At 65.8% G+C, this 15,529-nt stretch overlaps 2 protein-coding genes across 2 annotated transcripts; one reads left to right on the forward strand and one right to left on the reverse strand.

The window, feature by feature from the left end:
* Nucleotides 1-590: 590 nt before the first annotated feature.
* TP53 (tumor protein p53) lies at nucleotides 591-9,093 on the reverse strand. The gene is given in 13 exon segments (XM_030006774.1): nucleotides 591-801; nucleotides 1,172-1,257; nucleotides 1,726-1,805; nucleotides 2,333-2,454; nucleotides 2,939-3,048; nucleotides 4,840-4,896; nucleotides 4,899-4,954; nucleotides 5,275-5,389; nucleotides 5,391-5,462; nucleotides 6,816-7,005; nucleotides 7,615-7,660; nucleotides 7,756-7,914; nucleotides 8,988-9,093. Coding segments are annotated over 13 exon segments (1,275 nt in total). The 5' UTR covers nucleotides 9,079-9,093; the 3' UTR covers nucleotides 591-710.
* Nucleotides 9,094-10,212: 1,119 nt separating this feature from the next.
* SLC16A13 (solute carrier family 16 member 13) lies at nucleotides 10,213-14,397 on the forward strand (the record flags this gene model as incomplete). Its single annotated transcript, XM_030006773.2, has 4 exons — nucleotides 10,213-10,381; nucleotides 11,995-12,138; nucleotides 12,577-13,317; nucleotides 13,806-14,397. Coding segments are annotated over 4 exons (1,233 nt in total), but the record flags the coding sequence as incomplete, so codon positions are not given.
* Between the last annotated feature and the right edge of the window lie 1,132 nt (nucleotides 14,398-15,529).

The following is a 15,529-nucleotide window of genomic DNA, read 5'->3' on the forward strand; positions in this document are numbered from 1 at the left end:
ATTTTGAGCGCGGGCCTCTATTCCCTTGGGGGTATCCCTATACCCTTTGGGGCGGTTCCTGCCCCATTTTGGGGGATCTCTATTCCTTTTGGGGTGGGGTTCCTGTCCCATTTTGGGGAAGTCCTATTCCTTTTGGGGGGGGGGGGTCTGTCCCATTTTGGGGGGATCCCTATTCTTTGGGGGGTTATTTATTCCATTTCGGGGGGGGTCTTTATTCCCTTTTGGGGGTCTCTATTGCCTTTCAGGGTTATCTATTCTATTTTGGGGGTCCCTAGTGCCTTGGGGGGTCCCTATTCCTTTTGGGGGGGGTCACTATTGCTTTGGGAGGGATCCCTAGTCCCTTTTTGGGGGATCCCTATTCTCTTGGGGGGTCCCTAGTCCCTTTGGGGGGTGCAATCCCTGCCCCCCCATCTCCTAAGTGTCTCCCAAAATGGGGGGGCACCCAGCACAGCTTCCCCCACTGGGAAGCTAAGCAGGTGCCACCCTGTCCGGTGCCTGGATGGGTGACCTCACCCCCGTGTGTCTGTTCCCCCTGAACCCCCATGTTTCCAACCCCCCCCGGCAATGTGCCCCCCGGGAGGGCATCAGGGAGGGGAGAGGGCATGGCTAAGAGGAGAGGGTGGGGTTAGGAGGCGGGGGTACGGTAAGATGGGCGTGGCTTCACGGAGAGCAGGGCAGGGTGGGCGTGGCCTCCAGAAAAGGGGGCGTGGTCAGTCGGAGTCCACCGGCTCCCCCTTCAGCAGCAGCTTCTTCCCGCAGCGCGGCACCAGCCCCTCCCCCCGCGGGCGGCGACCCTTCACCCTGGGGGGGGGGGGCGAGGGGGGGGTGTCAGGGACCCTCATACCCCCGCCATGCACCACCCCCCCCAAGGGGACCCAGACATCCAGCAGCCTGACACCCACCCTCATACCCACCCCCCCCCCCCCCCAAAAAGTGACCGCATCATTCAGGACCCCTCCCCAAAACCCCACCCCCCACCCACACCCCCCCCCCCCCCCGCCCCCAGAGGACTGAGGCGTCTGGAAGCCTGACACCTGCCCTCAACCCCCCCATCCCCCCCCCCCCCCCCCCCCACACAGGCACCCAGGCACCTGGGACCCCCCCATCCTAAGGGGACGCAGGTGTCCAGCTGCCCCCCCCCCCCCCCCCGGGGGTCCCTGTCCGGACTCACGGCCGTGGCAGTGCCACCGCCCCCTCGGCCGCCTCCAGCGCTTCGTTGATCTCCTTCAGCATCTCGTAGCGGCGGCGCCCATGGACCTGTCCCCCCCCCCAAAAAAAACCAAAAAACCTCGGGTGTCTGGGATGGTCCTGACCGCCCCCCCCCCCCCCCCAACCCTAGCTATAGACCACCCAAGTGGCCCCTGGGACCCCCAAGTTGTCCCCGAGGCCCCTCAGCTGTCCCCTGGGATGCCAAATTGCCCCCCCTGGGACCCCCAACTGACCCATGGGACCCCAAATTTCCTCCTGGCACCCCCAAATTGCCGCCCCCAGGACTCCCAACTGCCCCCAGACCCTCAATTGCCCCCTGGGACTCCTAAACACCCCCTGGGACCCCCAGCTGCCCAAAGAGATCCCCAAATTCCCTGCCTGAGACCCCCAACTGACCCATGGGACCCCAAATTTCTCCCTGGGACCCCCCAAACCGCCCCCCCCCGGGACCCCCAGCTGCCCCACAGGACCCCAAATTGCCCCCCCTGGGACCCCAAATTGCCCCCCAGGACTGACCTGCAGGCAGAAGACCTCGGGGTCGGGGTTCAGCACCCGCTTCTTGGAGCTCTCGGGGGCTTCAGCCGTGGGGTGACATGGCTGGGGGGGGGGGGGGGGGGGGGCAAGAGTTGGGACCCAGGCATCCGGGGGGGCCCAGGTACCTTGGGGGGCACCCCCACCCTAACCCCATTGTGGGACCCAAGTGTCCAGGGGGGCCTCAGGCATCTGGGAGGGACCCAGGGACACCCCCCCCCCCCCCCCAAAAGGATCCACATGCCGAGGAACCACCAGGGACCCCCCCCCCCCCCAAGGACTCAGGTACCCAGAGAACTCCCAGCGACCCCCCCCAAGGTGTCCGGGGTGATGCAGGGACCCCCCCACAAAAAAAACCCTCAGCCATCCAAGGGACCCCCATAGACCCTCCCCCCCGCCCAGCCCCCACATATCTGAGGCGGGGGGACCCAGGAACATCCCCCCCCCCAAAAGACCCAGTGACCCCCCCAAGGACCCAGGTGTCTTGGGGACCCACAAGGACATTCCCCCCCCAAAGGACCCAAACATCCAGGTACTCCCCCCCCCAACAGAAACCCACATATCGGGGACCCCCCCTTGGCCCCGCCCTCACCCCTCTTAGCCCCGCCCTTGGCCCCGCCCCTCTTGCGATAATTCTCCTCCTCGATCTTGCGGTCCCGGCCGGGGCAGGCGCAGACCCGGACCTCGAAGCAGCGACGCCCCAAAATCTGTCCTCTGGGGGGGTGGGGGATGACGACACACACCCAGGAGTCCGGTGGGGGACCCAGGTGTCCGGAGACCACCAGGGACCCCCCCCACCCAAAAACCCAGATGTCTGGGTGGGGACCCACGCATCCGGGGACCCCCAGGGACCCCCCCCACCCGAGGACCCAGGTGTCTGGGGACCCCCAAAAACACCCCCCCACCCAAGGACCCGGGTGTCCAGGGATCCCCAGGGACCCCCCCCCCTTCACCCAAGGACCCAGGCGTCCGGGGACACCCCCCTACCCATGAACCCAGGCATCCAGTGACCCCCAGGGACCCCCCCCACCCCAGCAATACCCCCCCCCATCCAGGGACCCAGGTATCCAGAAGGGTCCCAGACAGCCCCCTCCCAAGGGACCCCGGTGTTCGGGGCAGGGGGGACCCAGACATCTGGGGTGGGGGGGACCCAGGTATTTGGGGGGGGGTACAGACACGACCCCGGTGTTCGGCTCACCCCGGCCCCTCCAGCGTGAGGATGGCCAAAATCGGGCGCCTGTTCATGCCCCCCATGCACGAGCTGTTGCACATGAAGTTGTAAAGGACGGTGGTACAGTCCGACCCCACCTGGGACGGGGACGGCGACACGTCGTTACGGGGAAAGAGGCACCCCCAACCCCCCCCAGCACCTCAAATTCCCCCCCCCCAGCCCTCCCCACGGGGCTATGTGTGGTCCCCAGGGGAAGTTTTGGGGTCCCTGGGGAGGTTTTGGGGTCCCTGGGTGGCATTTAGGGAGTGTCCTGCAGAAGCACTTTTGGGTCTAAAGAAATATTTAGGGGTCCGAGATGAAGTACTGGGGTCCCAAAGGACGAATTGGGGTCCATGCAAAGATATTGGAGTCTATGGGGTGTATTTAGGGGGTAGCCTAGGGGAGCATTTTGCGGTCCAGAAAACAATTTAGCTGCCCCAAGAAAAGTATTGAGGTCTCTCAGGAGCATTTAGGGAGGATCCTGGGCAAGTATTTTGGGGTCTAGAGAAGTATTTGGGGGTCACAGAGCGAGTATACCTCCTGGAACAGGTATTGGGGTCCCTGGGGGGCATTTGGGGGGGGCTCTGGGGCAGTGTTTTGGGGTCTACAAAGTATTTAGGAATCCCAAGAGAGGTATGGGGGGTCTCCGAAGAAGTATTGGGATCCCTGGGGGACATTTAGGGGGGACCCTGGAGGAGCGCTTTGGGGTCTAGAAATGTATTTAGGACTCCCAAAACAAATATTGGAGTTCCAAGGAAGGTATTGGGGCCTCAGGAGAAGTGTTTTGGGGTCTAGAAAAATATTTAAGTGTTGGAAACAAAGTATTGGGGTCCCAGAAAACGTATTGGCATCCATGGGGTGTATTTGGGGGGGGGTGTCCTGTGAAAGCGTTCTGGGGTCTAGAAAAGTATTTAGGAATCCCAAAAGAAGTACTGGGGTTCCTGGAGAGGTACTGGGGTCCCTGGGGGGCATTTAAGGGGGGCCCTGTGAAAGTATTTCAGGGTCTAGGAAAGTGTTTAAGAGAGTCAAGAGACATTCTGGGGTCCCTGGAGAGGTATTGGGGTCCCTGTGGGGCATTTGGGGGGGTCCTGGGGGGATATTTGGGGGTCTCAGAAAGTATTTGTGGTCTGAGGGAGCAGTTGGGGTGGTAATACTACCTTTCAGTGACCTAGAAAGTAAAATATTTAGAAATCCCAAAGAATTATTTGGGGGGGGCTGGGAGTGTATTTGGGATACCTAAATTGCTCTTAAGTATTTCAGACATCTTTTTAGAGGTATCGGAGGAGTATTTGTGACTCTTGGAGGGTATTCGGGGGTCCCAGGAAAAATATTTGGGGATTGGGGAGGATATTTAAGGATCCCGGGGAGATATTTGGGGGTGGTGGGGTAACTGGGATGTATTTAGGATTGCTGACGGGTATTTAGCTGTCATGACAGATATTTAGGAGTACCTGAGCGGTATTTGGGGTCCCTGAGAAATACTTAGTTGTCTTTAAAAATATTTTTGGGTACCTGCAGATATTTTGAGCCTCTGAAAAGCATTTAATTATCTTGTCAAATACTTGGGGCTAGCTGGGGGGATTCACGGTTCATTAGAAGTACTTACTTATCTTGAATAATATTTGAAAGTACCTGGGTGATGTTCAGTTGTCTTGACAAATATTTGGGGGTACCCGAGGGTATTTGGGGTCCCTGGGCGGTATTTAAGGGTGCTAGGTGGGTATTTGGTGACCATGGAATTTTGGGGGGGGGTATTTGGGGGTCCCAGGGGCTATTTGGGGGTCCTTGGGGTGTTATTGGGTGTCTGTGGGAGGATCGGGGGGGTCCCAGGAAGGCTATTTGGGGTCCTGGGGAGCTATGGGGGTCCGGGGTTTTCGGGGGGGTGTTACCTCAGGGGGCTCGTAGGGCACGGCCACGCTGTGTCGCTTGGTGGTCTCATCATCGTGGGGTAACGAGCCTGGGGGTTCCCCTCCACCCGGATGAGGTGCTGCGCGGGGGCCAGGCCTGGGGAGGGGGGGAGAACGGGACACCCCAAGTCAGGCCCTGACCCTCAACACCCCCCCCCCCGCACCCCCAAACACCCCCTCTGCACCCCCACATTCCCAACCCCTTCCACCTCTCAGCCCCTCAATGACCCCCCCAGCCCCCCAATACCCCCCCCAGTTCCCCCAAGACCCCCCCAATGCCCCCCCAACTCCCCCCCAACCCCCAACAGACCCTCCAAACCCAATTCCCCCAAGCCCCCCCCCCCCCCCCCGATACCTCCCCCCCCGCCCCAAGCCCCCCCAGTCCCCCCCGCCCATCCCCAAGGCGGGGGTCCTCACCGTCTCCGGGTCCCCCACATCTCTCGTGGTGGGGGCAACGCCGCACCACCTCGGCCACGTGCTCCGATTTCTTATACACGGCGACGGCGCGGAGCAAAGCCCCGGGGGGGGGGCGGGACCCCCACCCTCACCTGCACCGGGCAGGGTTTGGCCAGCCGGCAGTACAGCTTGTTCAGCTCCGGGGAGTACTGGGGGGGGGCGGACAGGACACACGACGTGTGTGGGACCCTGAGCTGGGACCCCCCCCATACTGCCCAGATACATGGGACCCCGACCTTGGACCCCCTGGGTAGCGGGGGTCCCCTATTTAGGCCCCCCCCCCCCCAATATATGTAGACATCTCGGTGTCCTGTATAGAACACTCTAGATGCCTGGGACCCCGACATCAGACCCCCCCATAACACCCAAACACCTGAGCCCCCTCTTTAGGACCACCCCCCAATACTTGGGACCCCCCCATAGCACCCAAATCCCTGGATCCCCTATCTAGGACCCCCCCCCCCCCCCAATGCTTGGGACCCCGAGATGGGACCCCTCAGATAGCTGGGTCCCCAAATCATGACCCCCACCCATAGCGCCCAGACACCCAGTTCCCCATCTAGGACCCCCCCCAATGCTTGGGACCCCGAAATGGAACCCCCCCATGGCACCCAAACGCCTGGATCCCCTATCTAGGACCCCCCCCCCCCCCGCAATGCTTGGGAGCCTCCATAGCACCCAAATACCTGGGGCTCCTATTTAGGACCCCCCCCAATACTTAGGACCCCGAGCTGCGACCCCCCCATAGCACCCAAATACCTGGCTGCCCTATCTAGGACCCCCCCCAATACTTGGGACCCCAAGATGGGACCCCCATAGCACCCAAATACCTGGCTGCCCTATTTAGGACCCCCCCAATACTTGGGACCCCGAGCTGGGACCCCCCCATAGCACCCAAATACCTGGCTGCCCTATCTAGGACCCCCCCCCAATACTTGCAACCCCGAGATGGGACCCCCTATAGCACCCAAATATCTGGGTGCCCTGTCTAGGACCCCCCCCCCCAGATGCTTGGGACCCCCCATAGCACCCAAATACCTGACTGCCCTATCTAGGACCCCCCCCCCCCCCCAATACTTGGGACCCTGAGCTGGGACCCCCCCATAACACCCAAATACCTGGGTCTCCTACTTAGGACACCACCCCCCCCCCCCCCCAAAACTTGGGACCCCAAGATGAAACCCCTCGGATACCTGGTCCCCAAACCATGACCCCCCCCCCATAGCACCCAGACACCTGGGTCCGTGATCTAGGACCCCCCCGATGCCTGCGACCCCAAGCTGGGACCCCCCCACAGCACCCAAATCCCTGGGTGCCCTATCCAGGACCCCCCCCCCCAATGCTTGGGACCCCGAGATGAGACCCCTCGGATACCTGGGTCCCCAAACCACGACCCCCCCCCCAGCACCCAGACGCCTGGGTCCCCAGTACAGGACCCCCCACCCCCTGGGTGTCGTCCCCACCCCCACCCCCGGGGTCCCATGTGCCCCCCCCCAACTCACGGTGCAGGTGACGGACTTGGCGGTCCCGGCCTCGAGGAAGCCCAAACGGAAATTGTGGTGGCCCCCGTAGTCCTCGGTGGAGGGGACCACCGGGGAGGGGGGCACCGGCGGAGGGGGGTCCGCAGGGAGGGGGGGCACCGGCACCCCCCCAGGGGCGTCCGCGGGGGGGGTCCAGGGGGTCCAGCTCCTGCTGGGGGGAAAGGGGGGAGGTTAGGGCACCCCCATGCCTGGGACCCCTTTTTTGGGGGGGGGGGGGGATCAGGGTCCCTTTTGGGGGGGGGCTGAGGACACCTGGGTGCCATTTTGGGGGTCACCCACACACCTGGGTCCCTTTTTGGGGGTTCTCAGTGTCCCTTTTTGGGGGGGTCTCAGGACACCTTGGTCCCTTTTTGGGGGGGTCTCAGGGTCCCTTTTTGGGGGGGGGTCTCAGGACAGGACACCTGGGTCCCATTTTGGTGTCACCCAGACACCTGGCTGCCCTTTTTGGGGGGGGGAGGGGGTCTCAGGACACCTGGGTGCCCTTTTTGGGGGGGTCTCAGGGTCCCTTTTGGTAGGGGGGGGGTTCTCAGGACACCTGGGTCCCATTTTGGTGTCACCCAGAAACCTGGGTCCCTTTTGGGGGGGGGGGGGGGGGGGGCGGGGTCTCAGGACACTTGGGTCCTTTTTCGAGGGGGGGTTGTCTCAGGACACCTGGGTGCCATTTTTGGGGATCACGCAGATGCCTGGGTACCTCTTTGGGGGGGGTCTCAGGCCACCTGGGTCCCCTTTTGGGGGTCACCACGGCCCCCCCAGCACTTACCCATTCCGGCAGTTCCTCAGGAATCGAGTGGATGTTATCGGGGAGCCTGCGGGGGGGGGGTGTCAAGGTCAGAGGTCACCAGGGTGACCCCCCCCCCCCAATTCCCCCCCCCCTCCCAGACACCCGTGTCCCCCCACTCACATGTTCCAGAGGTCGAGGAAGCCCTCGCCCCCCAGCAGCGGCTCCAGCTCCTCCGCCATGATGGGGGGGGGGCCGGGGGGGGCGGCGGGGGGGGGCAGCACCGGACGCCTGGGTCCCCTCTTGGGTGGGGGGGGGGGCCTGTCCGGACACCTGTGTCCCCTGGAGGGGGGGGGGGGAGAACAAGGAGTTAGGGTGCCCTGGGTGCTTTTTGGGGGGGGGGACGACGACATGGAGATCTGGGTGCTTTTGGGGGGGGGCTGTCACCCGGATGCCTGGGTCCCCTTTGGGGGGGGGGGGGTCACCCAGACACCTGGGTGCCATTGGGTGGGGGGTCACCTGGGTGTCTGGGTCCTTTTTTGGGGGGGTCACCCGGACACCTGGGTCCCTTTTGGGGGGGGGTCACCCGGATGCCTGGGTCCTTTTTCGGGGGGGTCACCCAGATGCCTGGGACACCTTTTGGAATGGGGGGAGACCCAGACACCCGGGTCCTTTTTTGGGGGGGGTGTCACCCAGATGCCGGAGTCCTCTTTGGGGGGGGTCACCGGGATGCCTGGGTCCCTTTTGGGTAGGGGGGGGGTCACCTGGATGCCTGGGTGCTGTTTGGGGGGGGTCACCCGGACACCGGGGTCCCTGCAGGTCACTCGAGGGGGCGGAGCCCCCCCCCCCCCCCCCCCCCGGGGAAGGGAAATGAGACAAAACCAGAGTGAATCCGGCAAAACCCGCCCCGCGGGGGGGGGCGGAAGAGAGACCGATCCGGCCGGTTCGGGCCGGTTTTGGGGGGGGGGGGGGGGGGCACACCCCCCCATGGAGTGTCGTGTGTCCCCCCCCCCCCTTATAGAGGACCCAGGCGTCCTGGGGAACCCAAAATGGGGCCCAGGCCTTCCCCCCCCCCCCCCCCCCAATTAAAGGACCCAGGAGTCCGCGACACCCCCCCGGGGGGGACACAGGCATCTGGGGACGCCCCCCCCCCAAAAAAAAGGAGGGACGCACGCATCCAGGAGCCCCCCCCTCCCCAAAAAAACAGGAATACAGGTATCCACGAGCCCCCCCCCCCCAAGAAAAAGAGGGACCCAGGCGTCGTCCCCCCCGCCCAGCACCCAGATTTCTGGGTGACCTCCCCCCCCCCCACCCCATAGGTGGCCGGGACACCCCCTGCCCCCCCCAAAAAGCCGGGATCCCCCCTTTTTTTTGGGGACACACACACACACGATATGAGACCCCCCCCCCGTTACCTCCAGCCGCTCCCGCCGCCGCACGCTGTGGGGAATCCCCCGTCCCGGCATGCCCCGCGCGGGCGGGGCGGGGATGAAGCCGCGCCGCCATCTTGGGTGAGGGCAGGAAAGCAGGGAGGGGGGGCGGGGCCTCCTCCCCGTAACCACGCCCCCTTCCCCGGGGCAGCCCCGGAGGGGGCTGCCCCGGGGAAGGGGGCGTGGTTACGGGCAGGAGGCCCCGCCCTGGGGGAAGGGGGCGTGGTTTATGGGCAGGAGCGCCCTTTGCACGGGGGGGGGTGGATCATTAACAGGGGCTCAGGACGCTGGGGACCCCCCCGTCCCCCCGTCCCCCATAGGGGACCCAGGCGGCCGGGTGACCCCCGACCCCCCCCAGGGGACTTTGCCCCCCCCCCCCCCCTCCCCGAGCTGCTCCGACGCTGAACCAGGTAGGGACCGGGCCTGGATGCCTGGGTCCCCCCTGTGACCCCCCCCCCCCCCCTCCAAACTCCTGGGTCTCTTTTTTACAGGCTCCTGGTTCACATCCCGAACGCCTGGGACCCCCCCCGGACACCTGGGACCCCCCCCCCCGGAGCACTTGGGGCCCCCCTGACCCCCTGGGACCCCTTGGCTGCCTGTGCCCCCCTGACTCCTGGACCCCCCCCGCCGGACACCTGGGTCCCCCCCCCCAGACTCCTGGGTCCCCCCCCCCCCCAGACATCTGGGTCCCCCCCCCAGAACTTGTGGGTGCCCCCCACGGACTCCTGGGATCCCCCCCAGACACCTGCCCCCCCCCAACTCCTGGGTCCCCCCCCCAGACTTCTGAGTGACCCCCCCAGCCACCTAGGTCCCCCCCCTAGGACTCCTGCGTGTGTCCCCCCCAGACACCTGGGTCCCTCCCTGAATTCCTGGGTCCGTCCCCCCCAGCTCTTGGGTCCCCCCCCAGACACGTGGGTGTCCCCCCCCAAACTCCTGGGTCCCCCCCCCGAAGGCCTGGGTGCCCCCCCCAGCCACCTGGGTCCCCCCCCCCTAAATTCCTGGGTGCCCCCCCAGCCATCTGCGTCCCCCCTAGCCACCTGGGTCCCCCCCCAAATTCCTGGGTCCCCCCCCCAGCCACCTGGGTCCCCCCCAGCCACCTGGGTGCCCCCCCCCCAGCCAGCCGGGTCCCCCCCCCCCCAGACTCCTGAGTGTCCCCCCCCCCGGAGGCCTGGGTCCCCCCCCCGGCCACCTGGGTGCCCCCCGGCCCCCCCCGGGGGGGTGGGGGGTGCTGGGGGGGGCGTTCCTGCAGGCAGCGCTGGTGGCCGGGGGGGTGCGGGCGCTGGGGCTCTGCCTCCGGCCGCTAGGGGGCGCCTTCGGGGCCAGGGCGGGGGCGGCGGCTTGGGTGGGCTCCGCCCCCTTGGCCGCCCTCCAGCTGGGGGGTGAGTGTGCGCCGGGGGGGCACTGGGGGCACTGGGAGCGCTGGGGTTGCCTCTATCCGTGCCTCTGGGGTCCCAGCGCACCAGTAGGGGGCACTGGGGGGCACTGGGAGGGCTGGGGTTGCCTCTGTCCATCCCTCTGGGGTCCCAGCGCACCAGTAGGGGGCACTGGGGGGCACTGGGAGGGCTGGGGTTGCCTCTGTCCATCCCTCTGGGGTCCCAGTGCACCAGTAGGGGGCACTGGGGGGGGCTGGGACTGACACTATCCATCCCTCTGGGGTCCCATCACACCAGTAGGGGGCACTGGGAGGGCTGGGATTGCCTCTATCCATCCCTCTGGGGTCCCAGCACACCAGTAGGTGGCACTGGGAGCACTGGGATTGCCTCTATCCATTTCTCTGGGGTCCCAGCACACCAGTAGGGGGCACTGGGAGGGCTGGGAGGGCTGGGACTGACACTATCCATCCCTCTGGGGTCCCATCACACCAGTAGGGGGCACTGGGAGCACTGGGAGGGCTGGGGTTGCCTCTATCCGTCGCTCTGGGGTCTCAGCGCACCAGTAAGGGGCACTGGGAGCACTGGGAGGGCTGGGGTTGCCTCTGTCCATCCCTCTGGGGTCTCATCACACCAGTAGGGGGCACTGGGAGCACTGGGATTGCCTCTATCCATCCCTCTGGGGTCCCAGCACACCAGTAAGGGGCACTGGGGGGGCACTGGGAGGGCTGGGGTTGCCTCTATCTGTCCCTCTGGGGTCCCAGCACACCAGTAGGGGGCACTGGGAGGGCTGGGATTGCCTCTATCCATTTCTCTGGGGTCCCATCACACCAGTAGGGGGCACTGGGAGCACTGGGATTGCCTCTATCCATTTCTCTGGGGTCCCAGCACACCAGTAGGGGGCACTGGGAGGGCTGGGATTGCCTCTATCCATCCCTCTGGGGTCCCAGCACACCAGTAAGGGGCACTGGGAGGGCTGGAATTGCCTCTATGCATCTTTCTGGGGTCCCAGCACACCAGTATGGGGCACTGGGGAGGCACTGGGAGCACTGGGATTGCCTCTATTCTCCTCTCTGGGGTCCTATCACACCAGTAGGGGGCACTGGGGGCACTGGGATCCCCCTACCCTCTCCCTGATGTCCTAAGCACACCACTAAGGAAGGTTGGGGGCTACTGGGGAGCACTGGGAGCACTGGGAATGCCTCTAGCCATCCCTCTGGGGTCCCAGCACACTAGTAGGGGGCACTGGGAGGGCTGGGATTGCCTCTATCCATTCCTCTGGGGTCCCAGCACACCAATAAGGGGCATTGGGGGGCACTGGAATCCCCCTACCCCCCCCCAGAGGTCTTAAGCACACCACTAAGGAAGATTGGGGACTACTGGGGAGCACGGGGATTGCCTTTAGCCATCCCTCTGGGGTCCCAATCACACCAGTAAGAAGGGTTGGAGGCTACTGGGGGGCACTGGGAACACTGGGATTGCCCCTATCCAGCCCTTGGGGGTCCCAATCCCACCAGTAAAGGGCCCTGGGATCACTGGCACCCCCCCATCATCCATCCCCTGGCTCCCAGTCCCCCCAGTAAGCAGCCCTGGGGGCTCCGCCCCCCCTCCCCCGATTGCAGGGCCGCTGGGCAGTGCCCTGAGCACCCGCTTCGGCGCCCGCCCCGTGGCCATGGTTGGGGGGTTCCTCTCGGGCCTGGGGCTCTTCCTGGGGGCCTTCGCCACCCACATGACCCACCTCTACCTCAGCGTCGGGTTGCTGGCGGGTACGGAGCAGGGGCTGCTGGGAAACGGGGTGCCGGGCGGTTGGGTGACCTAGAACGTGGGGGGTCACCGGGCGAGGGATGGGGTGCGAGAGGGGTTGGGTGACCTAGAACGTGGGGGGTCACCGGGCGAGGGATGGGGTGCGAGAGGGGTTGGGTGACCTAGAACGTGGGGGGTCACCGGGCGAGGGATGGGGTGCGAGAGGGGTTGGGTGACCTAGAACGTGGCGGGTCACCGGGCGAGGGATGGGGTGCGCGGGAATGTGGGTCATCTAGAACATCCTGCGGCATCGGGCGGCCTGGAGCTCTCTGGGCCGTTGGGTGACCCAGAACACCCCAAACCATGGGGCAACCTTAGAGGGCCCAAGGCTATCGGGTGCCCTCGCCCACCCCGCCCCATTGGCCGGCCGTGCCCACGGGGTGCCCCGCCTCTCCCCACAGGCCTGGGCTGGGCGTTGGTCTTCACGCCCTCCCTGGGGACCGTGGGTCGCTACTTCCCGGCACAGCGGGCGCTGGCCACCGGGCTGGTGGTGTCGGGCGCCAGCGTCTCGGGACTGGCCCTGGGGCCGCTGGTCCCGCTGCTGCTGGACGCCTACGGCTGGCGGGGGGCCCTGCTCCTCCTGGCTGCCGCCTCCTTCAACCTGGTGGCCGCCGGGGCTCTTCTCCGGCCGCTGCCCGTCCCCGGCGAGACCCCGGGGCCGCCGCGGGACCGGCCGGGGCTGACGCGGCTGCTGCGGCACGGGCCCTTCGTCCGCTACGCCTTGGCCTTCGTGTTGGTGGACGCCGGCTACTACGTGCCCTTTGTCCACGGGGAAGCCCGCGCCCACGAGGTGGGGTGCGACGAGCACCGCGCCGGGCTGGTGATGGCGGCGATGGCGGCGGTTGACGGGGGAGGCCGGGTCGCCGCCGGCTGGTTGGCCGCCCGGCCGGCCACCCCCCTGCTCCGTCATCTCTTCGCCTGGGCCGTGCTGACGGGGCTGGTGTCGCTGCTCCTGCCCTTGGGGACTTCCTTCGGGGGTCTCCTGGCCTTGGCCTCGGCCTACGGGTTCTGCGCCGGAGCCGTCGTGCCCCTCCAGTTTGCCGGCGTGGCCGAGGTGGTTGGCGCCGGGCGGTTGGTCCACGCCATCGGCCTCATGCAGATGTTCGAGAGCTTTGGGTCTCTGCTGGGGGCACCCTTTGCCGGTATGCAGGTGACCCGCCGCGGTGCCGGGGGGCCGGGAGGGTTGGGTGACCTAGAACCGGTCACAGGGGGCACCCGGGGACCGGTTGGGGGATGTGTTTCCCATCCCCACGGCTGTTTGGGTGGGCGATGGCTCGTGGTGGGCTCGGGTGACCCGGATTCGGTGACGTGGGGTGACATCGGGTGACGTGGGGTGACGTCGGGTGACCTCGGCCACGCTGCAGGCTCTCGGTACCCCAAGAGGATTGGGGTTCCCCTTGGAACCCGGGCATGTTCTGGGCGCCCCGACCCACATGCTCCCGCTCCCCCAACCCTTGGGTCCCCCCAGCGGCGTGCGGGCAGGTTCTAGGGGGGGTCCCAGGTGGGGTTTCAGGTGCCCCAACCCACACACTCCTTGTTCCCCAACCCTTTGGCCCCCCCAGGTGGGCTCTGGGCTGATTCTAGGGGGGGCGGTTGGGGTTCCAGGTGCCTCAACGCTGCCATATTTTAGGTTGGCTGCGGGACGTGACCGGGAACTACACCATCTCCTTCCTTGCTGCCGGTGCCTTCCTCCTGGCCGGGAGCCTCCTCATCCTCACCCTCCCCGGCTTCTTCCACGCTTCCCAGGGTGCCGGCGGCAAAGAGGGGAGTCCCACCCCGGCCCCCACTGGCCCCGAGACCCCCTGCTGATCCGCTCTAGAACCAGCCATGTAAAACCCTCTGCTCCCCACAAAGCTCAGCCCGGGCTCCCGTCCTTCCTTCAGCACCCAAGGGTGGGGGTGGGGAGGGCGGAGGGTGGGTGTCACCCCCTTCCTGGGGTGGGGACACCCCATTAAAACACCAGGTGTTCTAGGTGATGCATTGGGGTTGCTTTGGGGTGACCTGGCCAGGAGCCATTTTAGGTGAAAGACTGGCGCGGTGTCAGCTCTAGGTACCCCAACCAGGGCCCGTTGAGGGGGTTGGTTCTAGACGACCCAAGCGGAGTTCATTTTGGGTACCACATGGTGGAGGTCAGGCCCAGGTAACCCACCCCGGGCCCGTTTGGGGGGCGCGGTTCTAGGTAAGCCAAGTGGGGCCCATTGTAGGTAGAAGATTTGGGGGGGGTTGGTCCTGCATGACCCAACCATCGGGGGGGGGCTCAGTTCTAGGTAACGCAAGTAGGGTCCATTGTGGGGAGCAGATTTGGGGGGGCGGTTCTAGGTAGCCCAACCAGCCCCATTGTAGGTACCACATCAGATGTTCCCGGCCGGGCGCAGAGTCGGGACCATGGGAGGGGCAAGGCCAAGGCGATGCTTTATTTCATTGGAAGCTGCCTGTAAGGGGGCGGGGGCCCTGCCCCGGGGGGGCGTGGCAGGGTCTGGAGGGGGCAGAGCTAGAGGGTGGTGAGCTTGTGGTGGGGGCGGGCGAGCTTCTCGGGGTGGTCAGAGGCCATGAGGGAGATGTCGCGGAAGATGTCGAGGGTAGGTGTCGTCGCCTGGGGGGGGTGAAGGTGGGTCGGTGGGGGGACCCCAAAATGGGGATCCCCCCTCAAGCTCCCCATCGGGGTCCCCCAAAACCAAGGATTCCCCCCCCCAAAACCTCCATGGGGACACCCCAAACTTGGGCTGCCCCAAATATAGGGACCCTCTTGGGGGAACCCCAAACCCAGGGAGCCCCCCAAGGACCCCCTCCAGGTCAGCTCAAACTCAGCCCCCCCCCCCCAAACCCATACTGGGACCCCCCCAAATCCAAGGACCCCCCCAAACCTGCTCCCCCCCCCCAAACCCAAGGACACCCTGAACTCAGGGACCCCCCCCCCCCCCCCGCCCTTAGGTCTTTCTCAGGACCTGAGGACCACACAGCAACACCCCTGTGCCCCCCCCCAACCCCCCCCCCAAGATCCTGCTCAGGACCCCCCCCCAAATCCAGGGACACCCCAAAAACCCTCCCCAACCCCTGGACCCCCCCCAAACCCACCAGTCTGCCCCTGGGCCACCTCCAGCTCCCGCATCTTGGCCAGCCGCAGCCTGGGGAGGAGAAAGGGGGGGGGGGGGCGGTGTAAGAAGGGCAGGTACCCCCACCCATGGGTGCCCCCCCCCACCACCCATGGGTGCCTCCCGGAGGGGAATCTCACAGGGTGACGATGTCGGCGTTGGCCAGCTCGATGGCGATGGTGAGGGGGTCCTTGCCCTCTGCGTCCACCGCGTTCACGTCAGCCCCCCGCTTCAGGAACAGGCAGGCCAGGCTGGAATTTTG

Source organism: Aquila chrysaetos, unplaced genomic scaffold (genome assembly GCF_900496995.4).
Source record: "Aquila chrysaetos chrysaetos unplaced genomic scaffold, bAquChr1.4, whole genome shotgun sequence".
Taxonomy (NCBI): Eukaryota; Metazoa; Chordata; class Aves; order Accipitriformes; family Accipitridae; genus Aquila; species Aquila chrysaetos.